A 27,716-nucleotide genomic window follows, 5' to 3' on the forward strand; every position below is an offset into this window, starting at 1 on the left:
AGAAGTTGAACATTTATATGCAGACCCATTGATATGGGAGATGTTGTGCACATGTGTGTGTATGTAATGCAGTCACAAGGGTAGGGCTGATTTGTGGATCTCTTCAATCTGAATGGCACCTTTCCACTTGGTGGGAATGGATATGGTCCAAGTGTGTGTAGCTCAGCTGCACTTGCTCAAGAGTTAATTCAAATGTGCTCTGGTGGAACTGTTAATTATGAAGTTTGTTGCTAATATAAGCTAGCCTTCTTTCATAAGTATTGGAAAATGGCTAATATAGCGCTTATCTGTATAAAAAGACCAAGAGATTCTTTTTATACAGCTAGGTGCTATATTGGCCATTTTCCAATACTTATGTCATTACTATAATGATAACCAAATTCTAATTCCAGCAAATAGGTGGGTATGTACACACCAGAAAAATTACTGTATGCTAGTCAACTAGAGATGATGATGAGTGTGCTCAGTGTTGCAGCCACCACTTGTTCCTCCACAATGCCTTCTTTCATCTGCAGCATACATGATTTGCTATTGCTGAGAGAGCCAGACTGTAGCCTATATGGAGAGACCACCTCCTTCACATCTGTTTGCAAGCTGCATGTGTGCAAAAGTTGAGTGACTGCTCCCTCCACCCCTTGCACAAAGGAGCAGTTGCTGATGATACATCTATTTCAGTATATGAGAGATTAAAATCCCTGCAAAAGGGTCACTGAGCATGTTGTTCACTCCTACTCTTTATCCTGGTCTCATTATGCTCATTTATGAGTAGACCTGTCGCCTGGGGACTTACCCTGTGGTGGGAAGGACCGGGGAGGACGCGGTAGGCAGCCAGGAAGCCCTGCAACCCTGGGCAGGTGGAGGTGCAGGGCGAACTGGAGGGAGACCTGGGGACGGGGCAGCAGGAGCCCGCAGACCCAGCTGGTCCCCGAGCAGCCGGCAGAGGCGGCGCCACCACCCAAAGGAGCTCAGGGTGACCAGTGGGACAGCCCATAGGGTGGGGAAGCCGGAGCCCGCAAGCTCAGCCAGCCCCTGAGCAACAGGCAGAGGCGGCATCACCACCCAAAGGAAGGGCAGCCGGCCGCGGAAACAGCTGCCCGGCCGTGCTGCTCCCTCCCAATGTGGCAGGCACGGGCGGCTAGAGAGCCGGATGGCCTGAGATTGTGCAAGATCTCAGGCCCGGCCAAACCCCGGAAGGGGCGGAGCCGGGTGGGAGCGCAGCAAGGCTCATAAGGAGTCCGACCGCTGAAGCAGGAGGTCACTCCTCCCGAAGCTCCTGGCGACCAGTGGGGGAAGCTGTGCGGCAGGGCACACCCCCAGGCAGCAACCCTGCTCAGGGATCTGAGAAAACCTGGACACCCACCTCTCCCAGGCACAGTGCAAGCAGAGGGATAGGCAGGGCAGCCTATCCCCTACCAACCACTTGGGATACCAGGACGGCATCCCAACTAACCCCCCCCCCCGAGGGGGAATTGCAAGGGGTCACCCTACCTTACCATGACACAGTGTTTGGGACTCAGACCACAACAGTGGCAACAGGAGATAACAAAGAGAGCCGCAGCCTGTTCACATTGGACCAATAGCTGAGTACCCTCAACCTCAACGGGGCAAGATACAGACCTCTGCGGCACAGGCATAGTTCATGCTAATTCCCTCCAAGAGACTTGTGAAAGGAACAAGGACTCTGATTTGATTTTTGATAAAGACTTTATTAAGGACTTGTACAAGTGGGACTCTGTGTTGTAACAGGTCCTAATAAATGTGAAGTCATTGACTAGATTAAATCGGGCGTGTAAACCACTTTTTTCAGCTCCTCGTCTTCGTTGCCGCCCTCCTCAGGCTTTCGTCTCCGGTACCGCTACCTCAGAGGCTCCGCCCCCAGGCCCCGCCACGGGGATGGACTTCACAAGACCACTGGAATGGTTTTTCCTTGTCGTGCTGACAGGTATATTTCTATAACCAGCTGTCTCTCTTCCTGAGGGAAATGCAGCCAGTAGCCAACATTCATGCTTTTCAATATCTTAGAGCAGTTGTTCTCAACCATTGGTACGGCTACTACCAGTGCAGTACTTGAGGTGGTGTCTGGTGGTACTTACAAAATCCCTGGACCCCTGCTACCTGGCAGTGAGATCAGGAACATTACACAACAAACAGTGGTAGGAGACTTGGCTCAGTGGGCAGAGCTCCAAAGCAAGCTTTTCTGGCCTCAAAAAGGCCTCCCACCCACCATCAGCCTCCTACTAGTGTTTGTCATGTCACATCTGGTCTCCCATCCCAGAAGTAACTGGCAATGATGGTACTGTGAATAGGTGGACCATGTGAAGTGGGACAGTGGAAGACAAATGTTGAGAAACACTGTCTTAGTGTTTGTTTATTCCAGCCATTTTCAACCACTATGCTGTGGCACACTGGTGTGCCACAAAGGGTCTGCAGGTATGCCGTGGGAGTTCAGGGAAGGATAATTTGTTAGTAAGGCCCCTGGGGGATGTGATCCCCTGCTATTAGTATGGTGTGCCTTGTCAATTGTCAAAAAAACAGATGGTGTGCCTTGACAATTTTAGACCCTTGTCAGGAGTGCACTTGCCTGAGCCTCCTGCAGCCTTCCAGGGGTGGGGGGAGCCCTGCGCGAACTTCTGCTGGGCTCCCTGCAGCTTTGAAAGTGAAAGTGGAACGATTGCGCCATATTCCCAAAACTAGACCCAACTGGGCAAAACTGATGCCATTTTTGGATTCTACACTCCAAATATACCCAATAGGTCTAACTTAAGATAGCAAAATGTGTGTAGGCCTGATGTTATATTCTAAAAATCACAAGTATTTATAGAATAGCCATACACTGGGTCCCTGAGTTATTGATATCCCAGTTGTGTTATGGACAGCTGCATCAGGCGCAATAGCAAGAGCTGCCTGTTTCAACCTATGTACATTCTGACTTTCAGACAAAACTCCAGAACACAACCAGTATGTATTTTGGGGGACTTAGTGTGCACAGAAATTAATGGGCAACATTTAGAAAGACAAATTCTGATTTCTTTCTCCTAAATTGTTTTCCTAGGAGGTCTTGGAGCAGTTCAAAAGTAGACTTTACTTAGCAGTCTCCTCAAAATAGTGATAGCATCTAATAGAGCTTCAGGGAAAAAAGCATGAAGCTGTAGGTTAGATTAATTATTTAAAACAAATACCTATCTAAATAGGATCAATTATTGCTACTGTTGCTTACTGGAGCAAGGATATATAACTAGTCTTTCTTCTATCCAATAAAATAAGCTTGAAATTGGGGCAATATATGATTTTTAAAAAATCATATGCTTACTCAAGACGCAAATGTAAAACTATTCTTATTGCTTGGAGGAAACAAGGCATATCTCATCCTACAAATAAAGATGATCTATCATTTAACTTGTAGGTTAACACAATTTCATGCTTGTGGGCTTAGTGTTTTGATAAATCAAAATACAGCAGAGCACAGTTGTCTGCCCATAAACAATTCCTTTCAAATCCTATTTAATGAACTACTTTAAGAAACTACTCTCCAGTACACAAAATGACTTTGAACTTGAAAACTTCAGTACTTTCCTCGTAACATCAATCCGCTTTTGTTATAACAAAGAAAATGTCTCAAAATTGCATTGCCCCATCTTGAAAATGAATTTGCCATTTCAATATTAATACTCCCTTACTTGCTTCTACTCCTTGAAGTCTTCCAAAAAGTAGCCCCTATTGGCATTGTTAGACATATTTTTGTATGATACTATACACTAGGACATCAACGAACTGTGCATCAACCTCACAGAGTTTTTGAGCTCATCTAAAAGAGTCCCTGCTGAATGTCCTAATGCATCTTATTGTGAGTCTTCAGCAAATAAAACTTCATGTATGAGCTCATGATGCGCTTTGCTGCTGGAAAGTCACAAACTCTGTGGGAAGCTTTTTATCTTCTCAGCAGTCAGTTTTCCGAGAACATCAGTGCAGCTACTGTAGTTACCTGTAGATTACTTGTATTTTCTCACATCTGTGTCCAGCAATCTAAACCATGATGATAAAGGGTCATTAGGTTTTGAGTGAGGAAGGGGATGGACTAGACAATTTCCTCTGATAAGCTCCTTGTTGTGAGCTCCAGTTTAGAATGTGAAATGCTAGGTATGTACAATATAAAATGGAAAAATACAGCCATCTCTAAACCCCAATTAAAATTATGTAGCTTAACCATTTTTAAAATATCTGAATCACATAATATATATTTATTGTGCAATTAAAATATCAAAGATTAAATCATTCTGCCATGGGAAAAGGACATCAGTGATCTATTAGCCACAAAAGAATTCAGCTACAATTACTAAGATAACTGCTGTTTGGAGCACAGCAAAGCAATTTCCCACAGTGGGACTTACAGTTCAATTTACCAGTTGGGCAAATATTTTGTGCTCTGTAGTGGTCTGGAGAGTTAACAGTTACAGGTAACATTTGAGCAGTGTTATACTTGGAGAAAAGTTTCTTCAACCCAAATAGGTTATTTACATCCCAATCGCCAACACTTTACTTACAAGTAAGTCCCATTCATATCAATCAAACTTACTTGTAAGGAAATATGTTTAGCCTGCAGATTCATAACTCAAATGTGATGTTTTTTATAACTTTTGCAGATGTTGAAGTCACTCCTGTATCTGCAAAACCTGCAGCAATGTAACATATGAATTGCTCTGAATAGATCAGACTATTTGGAAAAGAACTTTGCCAGAAAAAAAGACTAAGTTCCATAAATGATGCAATGCAGTTTAATTCAATTTCTATCCAAAGTATATCACTTTTCTTTAGGTCAGTATAGACAGTGAAAGGAACAATGACAAAATTACAACAGAAACTGACCTTGCAGTTAATCAATCTAGCTTTTGAAAAATAATTAATTGAAAACCTGTATTATACTGGACTATAGATAAGAACATGGGATCTTCACCACTGCGGAATGTCAAATATTGATACAAGCTTGAATGATGGGGCTGCAGCAGTCTCCCTTATTTATTTAACTCAAATAGCAGCAATCTAATGTTTCAGCCACAAATGCTACCATATTTTGTGCACATTTGAGCTAAACTTGACAGACTACTTGATTCTATATAATACATTATCAACAAGACCAAGAAAAAAAAAATCACACAGTAACTGTATATTTCTTGTCCTTTACAAGATAAAAACTAGAGATCACATTGTTCATTGGACCCATTTTGTCCATGCAGATGCAAAATATAAAACATGATTTTAAGACTGATTATTTCAGGCCGAATATCAAAATTCTGAAGAGAAAAGGCAGAATTCTATTACTAAGAGTGATGGACTTTCATACATCAGTGGACACCATGAAGGACTGACTTGCCATCTCTTCTTTTCTGTTATATTCGTTCTGGCTATTTCACCTTAGTATAACGCATGTGAATGTCGAATTGTGATTAGTTTTCTATTTCTACTATCGTGTAGCACCAGCAAGAGATTTCTATTTAGTCCAATATTTCGTATTTTGTGGAAGCAACATGGTTAACAGCTCTCTTAAAGCACAACATACAAAATTAACCCAATTCTAAGGGTACTGTTATTTTGTAAACAATCCAGTTTTTGACTGCCTTTTCCACTGTAAGTACCATATATTAGTATGTATGTAGAAAGATTTATTTGTAAATTAAATAGCAATAAAATAATCAAATGCTATGTATGTTTTTCTGTGCAGACTTTCAGGGCTTCCAACTAACATACTTCCAGATATATTATTGTTATTTCTTTGCCTTTTGTTGTTAAAGGAAATATTCAATAAATGAAATATTCAGTTAAGGTAACCAATGTTAATAGGTAGCAATCTGAAATAAAAATCCATGAAATTATTCACACTATGCAATGGTAAACCGAAGTCATTTTAGAAGACCTGAATGTGTCAAGAAGTTTGACAATTATGACTGGAGCCAGGAAACTGTAGCACTGCAGAATTTCTTATGAATTTCTCCAGTTACTTTTTATAAATGCTGTCTTAGATGACAGCTTAATGTGTACCACATGCAATATTTATTCTTCTTTAGTGTCAGACTGTCTAGCCATCCAAGGGAATACAAAGAATGTCACTTATTAGGATAAAAGCACAAGGAAGGTAATCAAGGACATATGTAACATCAGCCAATCATGTCTTATTTCAACATCCTATTCCATTCATAACAGTTCAATAATTATTTGCTTACTAATAACTTGCTTTCAGGCTGTTTGTGTTCCCCATAATGGTGGTTTGCATTTATTTTGCTCTTTAGAATTGGACACTTGCTGTGCCATGCATGTTTGTCAAAACTTTGTATCTTCTGTCAGAAATAGCTTAGCATATCAAATCATTTTGATCTGCAGTAAACCATGAATAGAACAATCCAGTTACCCTTAATGTCAGCAGGGCAATGAAGTAGCTAGAGATTAAAACCACTACCAAGTATATATAATGCACTAACATTAAAAAAATAGAAAGATCTTCTAACATTCTGATATATAACACGTCACAATGCAAGAATATGATAGACCAATTCCAAGATAGGAAATACCTTTAAGAAAGGTTTTTGCAAGTATTGACATATGACAGTTTTTCAGTACAATTAGATACATGCTACCTCATACATTTTGAATTAATTTATTTTTATTTAATTAATTTATTTTCATCAATTTATTTTTATTTAATCAACAAGAACACACAGAGTTATCTGCTGACGCATTTTCAGCTACTCAACCTGCCAGGCAGGTGTGCATTGTGGAAAATCACTAACTCAGAAAGTCAAATAAGATAGGCTGATAGAGGGAGCCAAAGACAAACATTTACCATGTTGAAAGGTTTTTGCTTTGTTTTTTTAATTAAGAAACCCAAATTATAGGAGTTCAAATTTTGAATTCATTCCTTATTGCAATTTTAAACTGGCACTGCCAGAAAAAAATACTTCTGATTTTGAAAGCCAGTTAAAAAAGGTATGTAATCATTTTGCATAAGTTCAAAATCTACCATCTGTTTATAGTTCCTGTGCAATTTTCCTTTGAATTTATTTAACACACATATTGGTCATATTTTTCATACACAGTTCAAACTTTTGCACATTAGACAGAACCAGTATCCTCTCTCTTCTCAAAGGTTCAAGTTGGCTTAGTAAGAGATAAAAATAAAAGAAGCGATGTAAACAAAAAGAATCAACTAGATTAAAATTACCCTACACCTGTTTACCATGGCTACTGACCTATAGCTATTATTGATCTATATGGCTATTAAATATGCAGACTTGTAACTTAACAGCTCTCTAGGGAAAGGAATCCTAAAGTTATTGCCCTTGTGAATTATAGCACCTTTTAAAACCCAGAACATAGAAGGTTCACTCAGTCAACAGCACAGAAATGGGAGAGGGGTTGTCTGCCCCAGGTGCAAGCCATAAGAGGGTGCTAAGGGGATGCCAGTGTCTCATATTTGTTTTGCAACACTGTCTGTAATACACTATCTTGCCTAGCTGTGGAGGGCACAGATCAAGGAGGTGGGGACAAAGAAGAAGAAATGCGCTCCTTCAACCCACCGGGGCAAGGGAAATTAGTTCACACCCACTCTCTTTGTGCTGACTGGAGGAAACTACGTGGCTCAGCACCCTGACATTCCCATTTGTGCTGCCCATATCTCCACTGTAGTTTGAACCTGATGAAGCTGCACAAGAATCTAGGCCCTGGGAAATGCAGCTACACAAAGACAACTGGACAAAGAAACAGTAAACAGGGGGAGAAGTGAAGTGAGGGCGTGGCAGAGGGCTGTGAGGTTCCTTAGAGAACTGCACAGGAGGGGCACTTCATATAGAGGAGGGGGGTTGTTAAAAATTTGTCCAAGAGAGGAAGAAGGTGACACCTGCCCTGATGCCCAGCTATGTCACCCCACTATGTCACCCAGCTATGCCACTGCTCTCAGTCAATTTTAATGGTTGTATTGGTACAGAAAAGAAGAGGCAGTCTATGGGGTATTAACAGGACAACTACACAGGGCATCTATTAGGGCCTACACTCATACAAGGACTCACATCATGCTCAGTCAATCAATTACGTTGCAAGGATCTGCTGCTGCTTCCCAATAAGCCAAGTCCCACTGGGACACTTACTGGGCAATGGTGGAGAAGAACAGCAGCAGTGGACCATCTTCATCCTCCTCTAGTGGCATTCTACATTTCTCAGATATCCCACCCTTTGATGCTGCATCATGGACCAAGGTATCTGAGCATTTTTAAGGGGAAAGGAAGAGGACAGCCCACTACTGCTGCCTGGACCCCACTGCCTCCCAGTAAGCCATTCCATTGACCAACCAGCCAAGAAAGCTAACAGAGAACCTGGCAGTGAATGGATAAGAATCCTCCTCCACCACCACTATACCTGTGAGTGGTAACATGAAAAAGGACTCATATCCATTGCTGCCCAGTTCCTGGGTGCCATGATTGGGTAGCTGGCACACGCTCATGCTTTCCAAAGAACTGAAAAGGTGAGCCACTGGGAACTCTAGCAAGACTTTGACCCTTGAGCCCTCCTCCAAGGTATGATGGGACCAAGCTGTTAAATGCTGTGCGAGTTCAAATGAATGCCTTGAATTGTGCCCAGCAGACATATTATATGTAACAATAGTTCCATAAATTTAAGAAAACCATTTTATGAACTTTTTGTTGAAAAGTAGTCAATATTCTTAACAACAAAAGGAGTTGCTGGAGCACTGATACAATGAGCTTTTGTGACCCACTACAGCAAGGAGACAGGTCATTCTGTTTCACTGAATATTACATGGCAGCTGTGTGTAAATGGCCTCCCAAACATTTTTTTTTTAAATATAAAGAAAAACAGCTACAGGAGACTATGAATTCAATCAGAGGAACAGCAGGGGGAGGAGATGCTTAACTCTCTCATCTCTGGCCATTTTTCCAATCAAAACTTCCTCTCAGCTGCTTTTCCACCTGCAGGGAAATGTGATTTTGAGTTGCCATATTGAATGTGAAATGCCAAATGAAACCTAAACTATAAGCACAGAATGTGGTAATAAAGGTTTTGTAACACTCATTTTTGCTTGGGGTTGGGTGGAGCATAGTGGAACATACACCCACACACACTTCAGCAGTTGAAGGTTTTTTCTGAAGTCTCTCAGCTTTATCAATACTTGCTATTTGTAGCACAGAGGCATGGTGCAGGACTCTGGGATACTGGGGCCCCAATATAACACTTATACCCCACTTAACTGGAGTAGTGGCCTTACTACTGATGAGCAAGGATGACCAGGATCCACTTTGGACTTGCTGACTTTGTCAGAAGCAGCCAACCCGTCTTTGGAGTTCAATAGCTAGAGCAAAGGGGTGAATTCTCATCCCTTTACCAACAGTTCACTGTTGTTCCTCTCTCAACAGGCAAGAAGGCACCAACAGGCACAGGCTGAGAAAATAAGGGATGGAGCAAAACCTGCAGCTGAGTGTAAACTGCTGGAATGCTGGACCAGAGACAGACCCCAAAGACAGGCAGTTGTTTGAGTCAAAGAGAGGGGCAGCCATCTGGCCAGAGAGAAGACCAGATCTAGTCCAAGAATGCCAGGAGGAAGGACCCTGCCTTCTTCAGTGATGGAATTTGGGTTCTTCTTCCCCTTCCTTGCGGCCTGATGACTTCCTCTGAGTCCTCATGCCTTTTCGCTTCAAATAAATTTCAGAGGCTGTACTCTGTACAAAACTCGGCAAAAGGCATTCACCATCGGGGTGACAGGTGGGACCCCAAGGTACCTGCTTCTATGCTAGCACAGCAGGGTAGAAAACTTAATCAACTTATTTCCACCAGAGGATTGAGCCTTGGGTCCTTCAAGCATTCGCACCCATACAAAATCATAATGTGTGTGCTGCAGCTTGAATTTTGGTGCTTTTTCTTACATGCCTGACTGCAAATTAATATATGAAAGCAAGCAGAAGTCTGGATTCACAGTCATAATTTGCAACACAATGAGATATCCTCTACCAATTTTTCTCCTTCTAACTTTGGCAAAAGTTTTCTTCTTTACAAATGTATTTTTAAAATGTCCTTATTTTTAACAGACTTATGTTAAACAATATCAAACCGGGTGGGATTGGCCACTGTGAAATGTAAGTATAATTTCAGAGGAACCCATGCTGAACTGGAAGTCCTGGTAACCTTCAAACACAATTAAAACAAAATGAACTACCTGGGTCACCTTAAAAAACTGTTAGGAAGTGTCAGTTAGTTAAAAATGTGGTACTAAACACAATGGTACTAAAGAAGTAAGACAATGTGGAAACACAATACTGGTCCTAAAAACTGTATGCACACCCATTCATTTTGGGCACAATTCAAAGTGTTGGTGTTAATTGTAATGGCTATCCATCCAATTTCAAGCATAAAGCAACCATAATACTTTCAAGCAAAAAGTAAAAGGGGAGGGAAGAGTGCTATGTATTTAGCAATATAAAATTATAGGTTGAGCCAAAGAGTCCTGCAAACATATACAAGGGGCACCATATATCCACAAATCCTGTATCTGCAGATCCCATATCCAAGGATTTGGTCTGCAGGGGCCCCCACGACCCCGCTCCGAGACAAAGGGAGTTTCCCCTGAGAAGCCCAGAGCCTCTTTCCCCAGGCCTCCTAATGCCTTATAAGCCATTAAAAATGTCACTTCCGGTTTCTCCGTGAAACTGGAAGTAATGTGTTTTTAGGTGTCAAGCTCAGTCTGAGCCTAGCAGAGGCTATAGATGGATGTCCGTGGCCTCCACTGAGCCGAGAACCCCTCCGGAGGAGAGGGGAGACAGGCTGCCCTCGCCTCCGCAGGGTACAGACCAGTAGGAAGGGCGTTTGCCCCTATCCATGGTTTCAGGTATGAAACCCCTGCAGATAACAGGGCACACCTGTATATAGGAAACATAAATGAAGGCAGCAATTAAAAACACACACCTATCTAACCTAGAAGACAGTAATCTCAGAAGCAAGTTCCACTAAGTTCAGTGGAACTCATTTCCAAGAATGTACGGGACTACAGATAACCCTAGATAACCCCACAAGTGGCTTAACATCATTAGAAGTGCCATTTCTTATTTCCCCTCCAGAAACCAACAGAAGGGTCTCTACATTTGATGAGAAGAAGAGCATGAGACAATGGAATCCTATCCCTTATACTATATTTTTCACAATTGGCTTCTCCACCACAAACTTATCTGGCAATGCTGGTCACTTGGATTACTTATTCAGTAGACGTGAAGATAATCAAGTCAATTTTAATTTCTGCCTTTGCTTTCTTTTGAGGCAGTTCTGATTATGTCTGTGGAGGTATCTTAAGAGTAGCCTTGCTTTCAGTGTGGACATTTTGGAACAAAAAAAGTTTCTTGGTTCTAGGTTAATTATGTACTCTTATTTTTGGCATCTTTGTTCTTACTATGGTCAATGGCCTTATGCCTCCCATCCCAAATTCATTTAGAATGAAATGCCAAAGACTAGCCAGTAAGAGACAGGCCATCTGCAATCAAAGTTCTTTTATGCCACGCAGCTTTAGCCATGCTACACAGAGCCCAATCCTGAGCTCAATGGGCCAGCTTACCTCTGGCACGCACTGTCGCAAACGTGCCATAACGCACATCTGCAAGCTCTAGCACAAGGCGAACGCCCATGCTAGCCGGCACTTGGCTAGTGCTAGGCAGGGGCCTGGCCTCTGCTGCTCGGCAGTCTCACACACTGCCGAGTAGTGGAGAGGAAAGCGGGGGCAGGGGTGAGGCAGGGAGGGGGTGTGCAGAGGGTAAGGACAGGGCGCAGAGGAGGCAAGAGGTGGGGAGAGGACAGGGGGAGGCATGTCGGGGGAGGGAGCAGGGAGGGAGGTGGGACCAGTGGAGCAACACTCCACTGGATCCTGAACCTTCATGTCAGGCTGACATGAAGGCTCTTACCTCACCACTGACCTTTCCATCGGCAGTGAATCGAATAGCCCCATTGCGGGACTACTCCCTTTACCTGAGAGAAGGGGGATAAAAGTCCTCTTCTCCCAACGTGCCGCTCACAGCTGCCGTGGGTGCACAGGATGCAGTAGTAGTAGTTTTCGGTGGTGCTGCAGCCGCACACCACGGGAGCTCAGAATTGGGCTCTCAGTCACCTATGGCAGTGGTTCCCAACCTGAGGTTCATGTATCCCCAGGGGCACTTGCCAGGAGCTTTAGGGATACTTCAAAAAGAATTGAATAATGGCAGAAAAAGGTAGGTCTATATTAGAATGCTTTGTGGGGCTAATCTGAGGGGTACAATTTATGGAAATGGGCTGCCAAGGGTACACAACCGAAAAAATGTTGGGAACCACTGACCTATGGCCATTGGCACAAACTGCTAGAAAATTTGATACTTGTTAACATATTTGGCACCCACTCAGTAAAATTCATGCGAGACCGTCTGAGCCATCTGCACTGGGCACACTTTTGGTAGTACAGGACCCACCTCTGTATGTGGGTCTATTTTTGCACACTTGTTCAGAGTCTGAAGCGTGCAGGATTTAATTAAAAAATATGATACTAAATGAATTGCTCCTGAGGTGAAGAACTTTGAGATAACATGGAATGAGGCACTTGCAATGTTGTCAAATGAGGGCACTTTCTCACAAACTCCAGTGTGAGGAGAAAAGAAAAAAACACTGCTAACTGGCAGAGGAGGGTGGAATGCCCTGCACTCCTGTTAAGAGTTTTAGAAGGTTCTTTTGTTGGCCTGAATATAAGCTGTTTCGCAATATGACGGATTGATCAGAGAAATGAAGAGCCAGAGATACTGATAAGAATATATTTCCCCGAACTTCTGCTGTGATAGTTAATGCAAATTTAGTTTCTTTAAAATGTCCATGACTTCCTTCAGTACCCTGTGTACCTTTGTTATCCAACAGTCATATACTGATCTGACTGGTTTTCTGGTCTGGTGTATTTCAATATTTACTACTTTTTTTAGATACAGAACTCAACCCAAACGGGAAGAGACCTCAAAAGGCACCTGTTTCCCACACTCATCTGCCTGTGCACAAAACTTGCCAGATCATTAACACAGTACTAATGATTCTAGTTACTAAAACTATTAACAGTACTGGTGATACTTGACTGTAGGAACTTTTTCCACTGGTATGGTGACTACATGGCACTACCTCACATGACCCAACTCTACTAGAAGAAAAGAGGGTTGGGACAGTGGTGTACTGGTGAGCAAGAAGTGGCTAGCCCTTCAAGACAGAGTGAGTATTGGAAAGGAATGAACTGGAACAGTAGCAAATAAAGAAGCCTTTCTTTCTGCAGGCACAACAGTGACATCTGTTGTCTCTGGTGATAGTGGTGATACTTCCAAAGGTGCTACTTGAAACAAAAAGCAAACAGTTGAAATGCCATGGTCTATAGGTATTTCTCCCGCCCCCACCTACCCAGTACCAGAACCAGCCTACAAACAAACTGCAAGATGTGTTATATCTATCAAGAAGGAGCAAACATCTTAACAAGGATATTTTTCCCCCATATCAGGATGTCAGATAAATGAGACAAGTACTTAAGCAGTATAAAGTACAGGCATGCCCCACTATCAGTGGGGTTTCAGTTCTGAGACTCCACATGGTTAACTGAAACTGCGGATATCAGGCAACGCCCCCTCACCCTCCAGAGGTGAGGGCAGCAGAGCTCCCCTCGCTCCGGAGGGTCTTCTGAGCCCGACAGTAAAAAACGCTACTTCTGGTTTCTCCGTGAAAAGTGATGTTTTTAATGCTTTATAAGGCACTGGGAAGCCTGGGAGCTTCTCTGGGCCTTCTAATACCTTATAAAGCATTAAAAAGTCACTTCCAGTTTCACAGAGAAACCAGAAGTAGCATTTTTTTTCTGAGGATCTCTGGAGGCGAGGGAAGCTCCTCTTGCCGGGGGGGGGGGGGGGCTTGGCCCAATCTACAGATAAGTGAATCCACGAATACGAGATCCATGGATACGGAGCCCACCTGTACAAATAAATGAGAAAGTGTAAATAAATTTTTGTAGATTTTTCATGTGATAAAATTATGGCCTGTAAAGTGTATGGTCTTACACTTTGATATATAAAGATTTTTTTTCCCCAAACAAGTTTCATCTATCAAGTCAAGAATGTTACACACAGTGCCCCCAACATGAAAGTGTATGATCACCCTTAGTACCTAGCAAATCTCTGAAGTAACACTCTTCCTATGACTGGACAGGTTTCAGCCACCTGCTATGTGTCCAGCCACCACTAGGTCTGTTGAGCCCTATTCAGTGTGATCTAATTGCATTTCTGTTCAATATGCTAATTCCGCCAGAGGCACACCTGCATCACTACATATAATTATTGGAATACAGACATTACTTTTGTAGTTGAAGCATGAACTACACTGAAAATGCTTATATCTATAAACAATACTGGTGTTAAGGAATATTTTAGGTTTTTAGCACCTTCATTAACAGTTTTTTCTTCAAAAAGAAGAAAACAGAAAATCCTAGCACAACTCAGATTGGCAGAGTTTGACAGGTCAAAAATGTATTTTTTTATAAACTGCTTACCAATTATACTTTTAACAGTGTTTTGAAATGCAAAAGTTGAAATCTGTGATAAATTTTTCACATTTTATTCTTGGGGGGGCGGTTTAAACACACTTAACATCAGCATGACAAGCTAACTTCATAAGTTTTTGTTTCATCATTAAACCCTGAACCTTAGATGCTTGCAGAGAAGCAAATAAACCTTAAAGTGTATTACAGTAGAACCTCCAAAGTTGACCACCTCTCTATATTGACCACCTGCTTAAGCTGACCTAATTTTCACATCATGGACAGACATTGCATACACACTATGGGAGACCAACCTCTCTATATTGACCACCTCCGTTAGTTGTATCTTAACCACTTCGACCATTGCACAGAGTATTAATTTACCCTCTGTAAGTTGCCCACTGAATGCGATACTGTGGGCCTGTGTTTTGTCTGGTTTGTCCCATCTTGGAAAAGCAAGAAGCTTTTCTTGCTATACAACTGCTATTTTGCTGCCTATTCTCCCGGTTTGGAGAGATCCTTCTGGAGCACTTCACAATGCCTTCTGGTCTTCACCACTCAGAAAAGTTTAGTGTCATCCACAAACTTGTCCACCTCCCTGCTTATACCTGTTTCCAGGTCATTTATGAAGATGTTGAAAAGCACCAGTCCCAGGACAGATCTTTGAGGCACTCCACTTTCCACCTCTCTCCACGTTTTTTGTCAATTGCCCACTGAGACCGACTCTCTGTTTCCTGGTCCTCAACCAGTTCCCAATTCATGAGAGGACCTGTCCTCTTATTCCCTGACTGTGGAGTTTTCTCAACAGCTTTTAGTGAGGGACCGTATCAAACACCTTCTGGCATTTAGTGAATCTTAGGAGACCCAGTGGAGGCCAGGCAGCCTAAGTAAAAAAGTGTTTTTTTCAGCTGTTGGGGCTATGTAACATGATACATGCTATGGGCTGGTAAGGGATAGCATTGGTCTGCCTGTCTGCTATGAAACCAAGTATTTTTTTTAACTTACATTTTTTTTAAGCTTATGAATTTTCAGGGTTTTTTTTAAACACTGATTGTGGGGTGTTTATTTTCTGTCTCTTGATAAGGATATAGATGTAAGAATCAAAAGATATTTGCAATAAAACCTTTTACAAATCCAATCTAAATAATAACTTGGCCTTGCATTTGTTGTCCTGGGAGCTAAACATGATAATATTTAAATGCCTTTTACCCCCGTATGTTGACCACCTCCCTATGTTGACCAATTTCCTCCAGTCCCTTGGGTGGTCAACTTAAAGAGGTTCTACTGTAATTTTGAAATCTGTAGTATAAAAGTAAATAAGATTTATCCTACTGATTAATCTGAATGAAATAGTCATGTCATGGTCATTAAGAACTGAGAATTTCAGTATCTGCGCTTATCAGCCACAATAAGATGCCATCAACCTGCCTGCAATGCTTTCAAAGTTTTATGACATTATTTAGAAGTGCAAAGTCATTCACTATAATTTAATGAGTTTAAATAAACTATATTAAATATAATTTTCTGTTATTCAACAGTCATATTAGACTGGAATATTGAATCATTGTCCCAATTGCACAGACTGGTTCAAAGGTATGCAAAGATGAATTGACAAAATTAGTTTTTAAAACGATTGTATGTGTACATGACATATAGTTCATTTTGTTGTTCAAAGAGAGAATGTATCACCATATCAATTTAAACAGACATGTTGATGGACTCTTAAACAATATAATTGATGACATGCTGCTGAATCAAACATGCAACAACAAATTTTCTTTAAATTATGATGCTGCAAGAATTTTGGTGCCCTATATAGCTCAATACATGAGGTTCCAATCGTAGATTTTCTTTACAGTACAGGTGCAGCCTATTTATCCATGGATATTTTATCTGCGGATTTGTCTCAACGAAAATGTAACGGGGGAACCGAAAGTCACACACACCTTTGCCTCCTTTGCTCTGTGCTGGCATCTTGATCCATTTCCAGGGAGCCCAAAACAAAAAGGCTGAGTACCTTTACGGTACGGGGAGGGCTGAGTATGAAGGGGGAGGAGAGGGGATTGCTTTAAAAAACCCAGGGAGTGTTTGCCAAATTTCCCCCCCCCCCCACTGAGATGGTGCAGGCAATCGACACAAGCAACCTCCCCCCCATGGTGCAGGCTATCACCGACACAAGCAAGCCTTCCCACCAAGCAAGGCATGAGATATAGCCTACAATCCTCTCCACACTTTCCTGGGAGTAAACCCCATTGACTGGAATGGGACTTACTTCTGAGTAGAAACGCATAGGATTGCACTCTTAAAAGATCAGCATCCCATGTGAAAGAAGCCGGGGCAGCTGGCAACAGGGAAGGCTGAGTACGGAGGGGAGGGGATTGATAACACCTGCCTTAGTTTCCTTCCATCCGGAAGTGTCAGGCTGCAGTGTATTTGCATAACTCTATGGAATTTAGCACAACACGTTTTTTGTTAATCACGCCAAGTCATGGAACGGAACTAACACGGATAAATAGGCTCCACCTGTATGTGATGTTACAGAAACAATACTAGTTAAAGCACCGTGATCTACAATCACTTCAAAATGCTTCAATTTTTTAATGGCTTTTGATTATTTAACTATTTGTTTAAAGAACAGTAAGTTGTATTTTAAAATGCTGAAGTAGATTCCTCTATACATCATTATTAGTGTTATCGGATCATAATATAAGTGCATCTAACAGAGCTGCCATGTCAGCTCCTCTTCAGGAACTAGGTCTTAAATCATAACTCAAAACGACAGACTAATTTAACATTGTTAATACCAATAAGTAGTTCCTTGGAGTCATTCCAGTTTTTACACCTTTCAGAAGGTCAATACATCTACTCAAATATACAACAGTATTAGCATTCAAACTGTTTTCATCTTCCCCAGGATTGAAAAACGACATGTTATCATTTAGATGCTACTATGTTTTTATCAGTAATTAAAAATGTTTGTATGAAAGGGGTGCATAGCAAAAAAAAATGGAGTACATTTAAACTTCCAAAGTTCTCTTATTGCCTACAACCTTGAAACATCTTTGATGCTGTAAAAAAACTACTCTATTGTTAAAAAATGTTTATTGCTCCATCCTTCCAGAACTGAATTTCCTTACAAAATTCCATAAATATTTTTTGTTAGCTGAGCAACTGATCCAATTGTCATTCAGATTAAGAACACGAGCCACAAAGCACAAATTAAAATGCATCTGCTAATAGAATATATTTTAATCACTTGCATCTGTCTACACTGCCATAAGTGACAAAAAGGCCCACATTACAGTCTTCATAATGAAGATTTATTTTGCACTTTAATCCAAAAGATATTGCATAAAGAGAGGATTTAAGGATCAACTACACTGCATGAAGAAAAAAATGGTCATCATTCCAACTACAGTAGATGCCATTCCCTATCACACAATGCTTCTCACTCATAAATACATGACAAATACTTCCTCAATCACTTTTTACGAGCAGGGATGCACAGGGGGTTGTCAATGGCTAGCTTGAGGGAAAATAGGAACAGCAGGCGGCAGAAACTGTACTGAAAATGGCTGTGTGGCAAATTCTCTTCTGGAACATCACTCAGCTATCCCAGGCTTTGATCTTTCTGCTACAATTACACTAACATCCACAAAACCTGGATTTTTTAAAAAGCACCACCCTGAACCATCAGTTTTTCATAAGCACAATAAGATTTTTACTATGATTTTATAGTATAAATAAGACAGTTACAAATTTAAAACATTGTCATCTATATGCTAAGTTTTGCAGTCATCATCACAACTGGTCTCAAAAAAAAAAATGGGGTGCCTGGCAACAGCTAAATCACAGACTGGCATCTTCCAAGCAGTCTGTCTACCATTAAGGTAGGAGAAATCACATTTACTGTACAATTAGAAGCAGTAACTTCTACCTGTAATCACCCAAATGCAGGTGTGATGATCCATTCTACACACATAAATGGAATGATCCATTTTCAAACAAACTTTGATGCATATTATTGTGGAACTTCAGAATCCTTTCAAAACTGAATTTAGAATACTAAGATTTTACCACATTACATTTGTGTGAAACTTTGAAATACACATAGCAGATTGTGACCTGGAGAGTAATTGTATCTTCAAAGTTTTATGCAAGCTAGATGCAGTTTGAAGTAACCTATTATAGAGAATCATAAATTGGATTGATGTTTGGACAAGATTCTATACTGAACCAGAAATTCAAAAATCTGGCCACTTAAAGCAGTTCAACTGTATTTCTTAGAATAAATATAAATGGCATTATATCAAAAGAAACAAAGCAGTTTTCACTGAAATAATTTCACAGAATTTATTCTAACTTCTTAGAGTTAACCGTCTGACATTAATTATTGCTTTGGCTTCTAGTCTATGGATGTTTATTTTTCAGTTTAAAGCCTTCTCACTCTTTGATATCATATGCAAATGAGAAATTTTAATGGAAAATTGAAACCATGTGCATCTAAGTACTTAATGAAGTACAGGGAGAATGAATGGGTGTGTTTTTGGAGAATTCTGATACACTAGATCTAAATGGTTTTGCAAAAGAAATAAGCAAACAGAACAAATATTAAATGTCTCAAAGTGACATTTTTATAATAGTATATATTATGAAATTTGTAGTAAAAAAATTAAAACCTTTTGATTAATGTTCCCTTTTAATACAATAAGTCATGTGCCTCTTCCCCCAAAACTGTTCCTCACATCTGAAACTTTTCTATTACAGGCTTACAGCATTCTTTTCAAACATCAGACCTCTAATGTGTCACCATACTCTGGGACTGAGTCTTAGTCCCAGTCATTGCATGTCTGACAGACAGCTTATTTTGTAATTTATGTATTCATATTAATCAGTAGGAAAAGTTTCTGAACTACATGTGACAAACATGCAATAGACACTACATCTTCTAAATTGTATGATTTCATACATGAAGCTAAATATTTTAAACAGTTTGTGTTTTCCATGAACTAGGACACATGATTCACTGCAGATAGAAATGTTCTGTATTTCATTTCCTCCTACTACATAAAAATGTCCAGTTTTTTTTTCTTCAACATTCAATAAATGGATTTTGCCTGAACAATTTCTGAAGATAAAAAGTATTGACAACTAATAAGTCTTTAAAAACTGGGCATAGCCTTAAGGTATATTTTTTCCCTCAGTGTAATAACTACTTAAGGTAGGAGGGAAAACTGCTGTTTCTTTTGTAAATCTATGAGAGTTTTGTCTCTACTGCATTCCAACAAATGAGGTAATAAATACATTGCCAATATAAGAATAAAAGCATTTAGATTTATTCAACGTACAACAACATGACTAACCTCTACTATGACATACAGTGATGTGCCTTTGAAAAAACAGGGTTTTTAAAAAAAAAATAAAGAAATGAAGTCAATTTCAATAAACTCACCATTTGTTTTTTTTTCTAATGTAATCTTTTTCAGAAAGGTTAATCAAGTAGATCATTGGTTTTGAAGTTAAAAACAAGTGTTTGTTCAGTACATCAATCTAGAAGTCAGGAAAAAAAAGCTAAGTTAATACAGCAAGAAACCCATACTGCAGCACTGCCAGATTAAACAGAGGTTTTTTAATACTATGTCTCTGAAGAAGTAAATTGTTGAAAGTAATTCACATGGTTTACAAAATATGGCATTCATTTAATGGTGTTAAATAAAAAGTTTATGATCTGATTTTTTAAAAATTTAAGACATGACAAACATTAGATTCGATGGATGATGCAACAGTATAGCCTACCTCTTTGTCATTCCAATCATGATAGAAACGGACAGGCTTTTTTTCATCTATTACCCAGTTTTTGATTTTGCACATGATATCCTGCGCAGATTTAAAGAAGAAACAAAATACATTAAAAATAGAATACACCCAGCCAAGTCAGACAGTGATTTCTGACAGTGAAAGAGTCATTTTAGACAGCAAAATCTGACTTGCCTTCATACTGAACAATGCAAATCTGAAAAGGGATAGAGGAGTCAAGTTAGGGTTAGAACTGATGAACCCAGAATAACCCCTTCATTGAAAAATCAAAGTTAAAACTTACTTCCTCTGTAAACTGAATGAAAAATTCCATGTATAAATTAAACTGTTTTCCACATTCTATACTAGCATAGTAATTAGGCATCCCAATGGAAGAAACCATGTATAAGACAAACATGCTACTGTGACAGAGAAATAAGTGCAAAGAGTGATGCGTATGTTTTTAAAACACTGGTAGCAAAAGACATTGAGCTGATTACTGGTGATCCATCCTTCAAGATATTAATTCAGATGACCAAAGGGCTCCATATTCTGCATTAATTTTTTGTCAACACCTTCTCCTTTCCTCCAAAAATGAAACCTGCCAAAGCTTCCATTACACAATGGCAAGAGCCTTGCACTGGTGACCTCCAACCAGCTGCATTCACTTTCAGAACATTTCTCCCTGCAGGAAATCTAAAGGCCTTTTAGTTAGCAAGCTAGTGTGCATTCAGAAGGAGTAACTGCAGGAAGAGCCCAATGTGCTTTGTTTCTCTGGCCTTTCTTCACAGAAAGATTAATCATCTGTGAAATGGAAACGGCAAACAGCAAGTGACACAAACTGAACCCTTCAAGCCTTTCCTCATCAGTTTTGTGGTTCTGAATCTGAAAGCTGCGTGTGGCAAGGTTTGCCTTACAGGCAGGTGTTAATAAAAGGCTCTTAGGTCTGAAAGGTCAAACCAAGCTCTTCTAGAAGCAGTAGATTTTAGTGTCAATTTTTGTCAAAGATAATTTATGGTCATGCTTTAAATATTGCATTTCATGAGAGTCATCACTGGTGTAATGTTCAATTAAAGAATTGCACATGAATTTCTAGTCACCAAATTTTTTTCCTTTAAGGTGCATATTTACTTAATAAACAGGATAAACATTTATAAATACAGAGCCTTAATATTTAGTACACCTACTCTTCCAATCTTACAATTTCTTCAGGGGGAAAAACAAGAGAAAGCTCTTCTAAATCCTTTAGATCCTGATTTGCAACCCTCCAGGAACAAGACTCCCCACAGATTTTAAATGAGAAAGGGGCAAGCTGAAAACTTTTAATGAAATATAACATGTTCTGCCTAAGAATAATCACTTTTACTCTCCTATAACTGATTTTCACTCATAAATGTTTTAAAAGTGGCTAATGTAACACCATTTCCTACAAGGAGAAGATCAAAGTGCTATATTACAAATGCATTATGATTAAAAAAGCACTGTGCAGCCTTGCTATTAAATGTTCTTTAAACCCTAAAAGGCTTCCCATAGATCTCACTTGGCACTGCATATACAACCTTTGACAAGTAATGTAGACCATTTTTATTCATTGCCTAAAATTGTAGGCAATTATGTGCGTCACACTGGCCACCTGCAAGTTCTGAATGCCTGCTCCAGTTGTCAGAACTAAAAACTAATGTCGGAGGGGATTAATCTAGGGGGAGAGAGTCCTCTTTAATGGCTCCAGCAGGTGAAATGGCCCAGCTGGTTACTATGATGAGTGGCCAGAATAGCTTATGTAGAGACATGCAACAAGATTACACATTTAAAAAAAAAAACATAGTAGAACTATCCTGTCCTAGGGCCCTATCTCTTTGGTGTGTGTCATTTCAATCAATAACTAATTCATTTAAGCTTAAAATGCCTCTTATCTTAATCTCTTACTGTTCTTCATTATTAGAACAATTCCTCAAGAATCAACAAACCCTGCTTTTATTTGTGAAGGAATTTTTTTTTCTGATTTCAGAGTTAACTGTTTTAAGTTCAATGTTTTGAAAGTGATTAACATTAGAAGTGTTCCCAAATACATTATAGTATGTGTATTTAAGAGAGAAAGTCTTTGTAACTTAACAGTTCAAGTTTATTCCATGTTATAATGAAAAGAAACCTTGCATATTTGCTTTTTCAGTTATCTCTGCATATGTTACTGGTTATAGTATGACTGTATTCTGTCTATTTCTACCCAAATTGTTCAGTTGACCTTATTCACTGCAACACAAAAAGAATTTCTCATCCAGACATCCCTGTAAATTAAACTTGGGTACTCAAATTCATACTCAAATTTAAAATTTTATCTTTTATCACAACCTTCTATCACAAGTTTGGCTAAAAGTGCCCTTTTGGGTGGCAGCCTTGCAAATGTTAAAAAAAAATTGAGCTCACTTATCTATCACAAGCATTAGAAGACTGTCTCCCCTGGGCTGGTTCTCAATAATCAAATTTAAGCAAACATGAAAACCATTAACTTTAAGTACATCCTGTATAATATTTATTTTAACAGATGCCTTATTTATTGCTTTAATCTGACTAATAGGTTTATTTCTCTTCTTTCATTCTTTTTAAGACAATGAACATGATCCTGAGCAAGGTGACAACGGGATCGGATGGGGCGGGGAGTCTATTCTTCCTCCCACTAAAACAGAATTATGAATGCTATTCAAATATCTGACTTTCTATGAAGAATATACCAGAACTAACCAATTTTACTATAACTATGGGAAGGTTTCTAGCAAATCTGGAAACTTACACATGATTCAGCAAGTCTAGTTGTGTTCTTAGAGCAGCTGGGATTTCTCTTATTTCTTTCATTGGAGCAGTCCTCTCCCCCCCACCCCAAACAGAAGAGCCATGCTTTAAAACCTTTAGAAGAAGAAAAAAGAATAAAGCCATCAGCATGTGCCCTGAAGGCCTGCTGGATCATGGCCATTATGAATTATTATTGTTCTCTACAAAAATAAGGTATTACAAATATGATATTCCTTCTGGATTTAGAGATAAGATTGACTGAATGAATGAATCAAATGAACTAAAACAATATTTTCTGGTGCAAGATTCAAGCATTTAGTATAATAGAAAAGGAATAGAGGGCGAATTTGCAGAAGGCACAGATGAACTTCAGCTAACTCAGCAGTTCCCAAAGTGAGAGTCACGACTCACTAGCGGGTTGCAAGCCTTTATTCAGCAGGTCACAGAGTTGGGTCCTCCCGCCTGCAATTGTGCCACTTTGGTTCCAAATAGGAGCCATTCCAGAAGATGAATGATTTATCGGAGCCTCCAGAGGCATCTTCTGGGCCACTTCAGAAATCTTTAAGTGGCTTCCCGAGGCTTTTGCGGGTGCATTCTGAGGCCCAGGGAGGCCAATAGAGTGGATCTGTGGCCCAGAAGAGGCCTCTGGAGGCTCCAGTAAGTCATTCCAGCACCACCAGAAGCATTGCAACCCACCGCAGAAGACGAGATGGGTTGCAGCACCAAAGAATTTGGGAAGCAGACATCCCAAAGATGCTGGACTAAATGGACCCCATTTGGCCCAAGCTAGCAGGGACTGGTCTGATCCAGAACTTATGTTCATGCTACAACATGGGTCTTGATGGGCTTTGTCATCTGCAGCAATGAGATTTGCTATCTAAAAGTACACCTACCTTGATAAATACAGAATTAGTAACAGGTGCTTATACTTCCACAGCTGAAGCTTCAAAGTTTTTCTTGAGAAAAACTTCAGTTCACATCATACCTCAAATGCACTTGAGAAGTTCCTTCTCCATCAACTGATATGACCTGCTACGGATATCAAGATCATTACAGAAGCATCCCCAGTGAAATCCTAAATTGCTTTATAATATCATCTGCAAAAATACTGTATCTGTAAGCTAATTTGGATACAGTCCCTCTCCTGGATTAGACTATTCTGTCGATTAGACATCAACAAAGAACTGGAAAAGGGATGACAACTGATTTTGACTTTTTCTGCAGAAAAATAGATCAACATATGCAGTATATGTGTGAATTATAGAATCACAGTATAGGTGTTAATTATAGCATAATAAATTTGACACTATAAAGTGTGTGTACTTTTTTAAAGATGCTCTGCAGATGTAAAATCCACAGAGTTATAGCTAGAAGTATATTTTTTGTTGAAAAACACAAAATACTGCTTTTGGTGTTTAAGATATTTTCCATAAATTAAAATAGATTACTTTTCCAGTTAGAAATAATACTGTGGCTGCATAATACTGTGGCAGCATCTGCTGATACTATATCACCCATATCACCTACATAGTACTCCTTTAAAGTGTTTAAAATAAAAATTAGAAATTGGAATGAGAGCACGGCACCGCTTTCTGCCATTTTCATTTTTTCATGAAATCACAAAAAAAATCATGAAATTACAAAAAAAAATTTCAAACATTCCTGGTTTTAGCTTAAAGTACTGGACGGAGAGCAGTACTTCCTGAATTTGTACTCAAGACAGGCCTTGGCAGCAGATCCATCTGCTAGTCTTTGATTTATGTTGGTGCTTATGACCACTTCTTTCACCTCCTTTCAGAGTTGTTCTCACAGGGATGCCCCATAGTTACCACGCCTCATTCGCAAGACATAGATCCCACAATTTCCTTGGCTATCAACTGTTTTCTTCACCCCATGAATTCATGTTTAGCCTGCTGTCCTGCAGGGACAAGGAAAGTGACAGTGGTCTGTTACTATGATCTCCCCAAAGGTTCTCCATCTGCTGTCCAACAGCAGAAGAACTGTCTTCTAAAAAGAGGTAGCCCACTGGATCAGATAGGAGGGAGACGTAAAAACGGGGCAATAACTTTTGATCTGGGGTAAATTCTATTCTCTAACCTTTCCCAGGGTCAGAGAGGAAGAGCAAAACTCGTCTTTCCTTTGTTTTTCATACCAATTCCAGCTTCAAGGAGTTGGGTTGGACTCCTCTTTTCTGCATCTCAGTCATGGTGGTGAGGCGGGGGAAGAGGAAGAGAGCAGGATCAAATGATCTACAGCAGCAGTTCTCAACCTGCCTTCTGCAACCTACCTGTTCTATGGCGGAGGGTGCCACAACCCACCTCCTTGTCCAACACAGAGCCTCCACGGGCCTCAGAAGGCCTCTAGAAGCAACCAGAAGTCACTTTCACAAACCCGGAAGTAAACTGGAAGTGACTTTCTGGCTGCTTCTGGAGGCCTGTGGAGACCTGGTACATCCTCCAATTGTATTCAGCAGGCTCCAATTTGGAAGCAACCAGATGCAAGAGTGGGTGGGAAGGACCAAAACAGGACCCATCAGACATCAGTTTGTAACCCACCAAGTGGGTTGTGATCCACAGTTTGAAAAACCTTGATCTACAGTATTGGTCTTTACCTTACAATATTCCCAACTCCATGAAAAGACGAAGACAGAGGGACAATTTGAGTTGACATCTTCCCTCCTCTCCACCTCCAAGTCATGAGGCAGGGGAGGGGAGGAAGCCAAAACATTACTTCCTGATTCAGGAAATAGTCTGGGTCACCCTGACAGCTGCAGACCCCTTGACTCCTCACAAAGAAGGAAATCAGTCTGATTAGAAGCAAAAAGGCACCTAAAAGTGTTACTCTACTACTATGCCTGCAGCCTAGAACCAAGGGCATATGAGGTGGGGGGTCAGAAACTTGGCACCGCGGCTATTTCTCAACACTACCTTTTCATGTCCCTTTCAAATCCCCAGCTAAGATAGAGAGACGGGAGCTTTAAAGAAAGATACACAAACATATGCAGACTTCCACTGAGTTCTGTCAAAACCCTGATTCTACCTCAAAAGACAGACCCAGTCTGGAAAGACAATGAGCTCTTTTTCCAGGCAAGTTATCAGAACGGTTCTGTTTTTGTACGAGGAGAAGATACTATTCCAGATGTAGACACAGTTCACTGTATACCTATAAGGGCATTACATTTAATCTAAACTTTTCGTTCAGATTAAACATTAAATGAACATTTAATCTAAATGACCATTTGATTACAGACCAATGATGAGAAATGAACAGGCATTTACTTCCAGTTATTTTTTACTCAATAGCTGATTTAATATTCTGGGATAAGAAAAAAATGAAACCCAGCCCACAAGCTTTTCAGATCATGTTTAATTTGTAACAGTTGTTACTCAATTTGATTACCTCTGGTGGTTTTTGTTTTTTTTAAATGAAAAAACTTTAATATATTGTCTCAGTTAACTGATAGAGCACAATTCTAACCATATCTATTTAAAAGGCCTGTCGTGGTCAACGGAACTTAAGCCCAGGAAAGTGGGTATAGGACTGTAGCCTTAATCATCCTAGTTAGCATGACTTTAAAGCAGAAGACTTAGGGCGCAATCCTAACTAACTTTTCAGCACTGGCATAGTTGTGCCAGTGGGGCATGTGCTGCAATGTTTAAAAAGGCAATGTTTGTTCCCTTTACCTTGAAGTTACATTACCCTTATGTTGGTGCTGGAAAATGCGTTAGGATTCCGTCCACAGACATTTAGCCTAGTTTTACCTAGATGAGTAGCCCAATCCTCATTAGCACTGACTCAGCAAGAGCACCTGGCCTGCACTATATCCAGCGCTAGTTGGAAGCTCTCCGGAGGTCTCCTCAGGATAAGGGGATATTTCTCCCCTTATCCCAACACCCCAGCCAGCCCTACGGTGCTACTTGGATATCCACCAGCTATTTAAGCTGGCAGAAGTACAAGCGATCTTGCGTAGGGCTGCCTGGCCTGGTAGTTACGATATGGTGGAAGAGGCCTCTGCCAGTCCCACCCCTCTCCCAGGAAGGATCAGCTCCAATTCCGCCCTCCCCTGCCCTGAAGCACCCCCACCCTGCCACCTTCCCCACACCGCTTGGTGCTTTGCCTGCTTGCACTAGTGGCTGAGGAGTTCTGAATGCTGTGCTGGTGGGGCAGCACAGGTCATTCTGCCAGCACTGTTTGCTCATGTGGTGTCACGATGTGCCTTATGGCTGTGACACCTTCCACTGAAAAAGCAGCCTCTCTCATGCTCTCAGATTTGAAGTAATTCTTCATTGAAGGAAAGACTGTTTCTCCATGTACAGTGATGTGTGCAGACTCATTTCCTAGACCAGCCAGACTACAGGAGCATCATTAAAACATCAGTTATCACACGTAATAGTTAAATTTGCAGAAATACAGCAAACATTAGAAAGAGAATTTGCAAAGACTGACTTGCATCACTGAGCTCTTTCTGTTATGAAGGAAAGATGTCAAAGGAGCTTTTAATTGAGGCCTTTAAATCTTTAAAACACTGACCAAGAACAGTAAATAATACTTCAAACCACCACCAAAAGGTAGTATACAA

The 27,716-nt window shown here is 40.4% G+C and overlaps 1 protein-coding gene across 1 annotated transcript in view; it reads right to left on the minus strand.

Moving 5' to 3' along the window:
- Nucleotides 1-27,716, minus strand: part of OLA1 (Obg like ATPase 1) — a 110,600-nt gene that overhangs the window by 34,596 nt on the left and 48,288 nt on the right. Inside the window, exons 6-7 of the mRNA XM_066634773.1 lie at nt 20,351-20,431; nt 20,007-20,104 (exon numbers count right to left, since the gene is read on the minus strand). Of these exons, the coding sequence (XP_066490870.1) occupies nt 20,007-20,104; nt 20,351-20,431 (179 nt within the window). The remainder of the gene's footprint in view (nt 1-20,006; nt 20,105-20,350; nt 20,432-27,716) is intronic.

Source organism: Tiliqua scincoides, chromosome 1, assembly GCF_035046505.1.
Source record: "Tiliqua scincoides isolate rTilSci1 chromosome 1, rTilSci1.hap2, whole genome shotgun sequence".
NCBI classification, from domain to species: Eukaryota; Metazoa; Chordata; class Lepidosauria; order Squamata; family Scincidae; genus Tiliqua; species Tiliqua scincoides.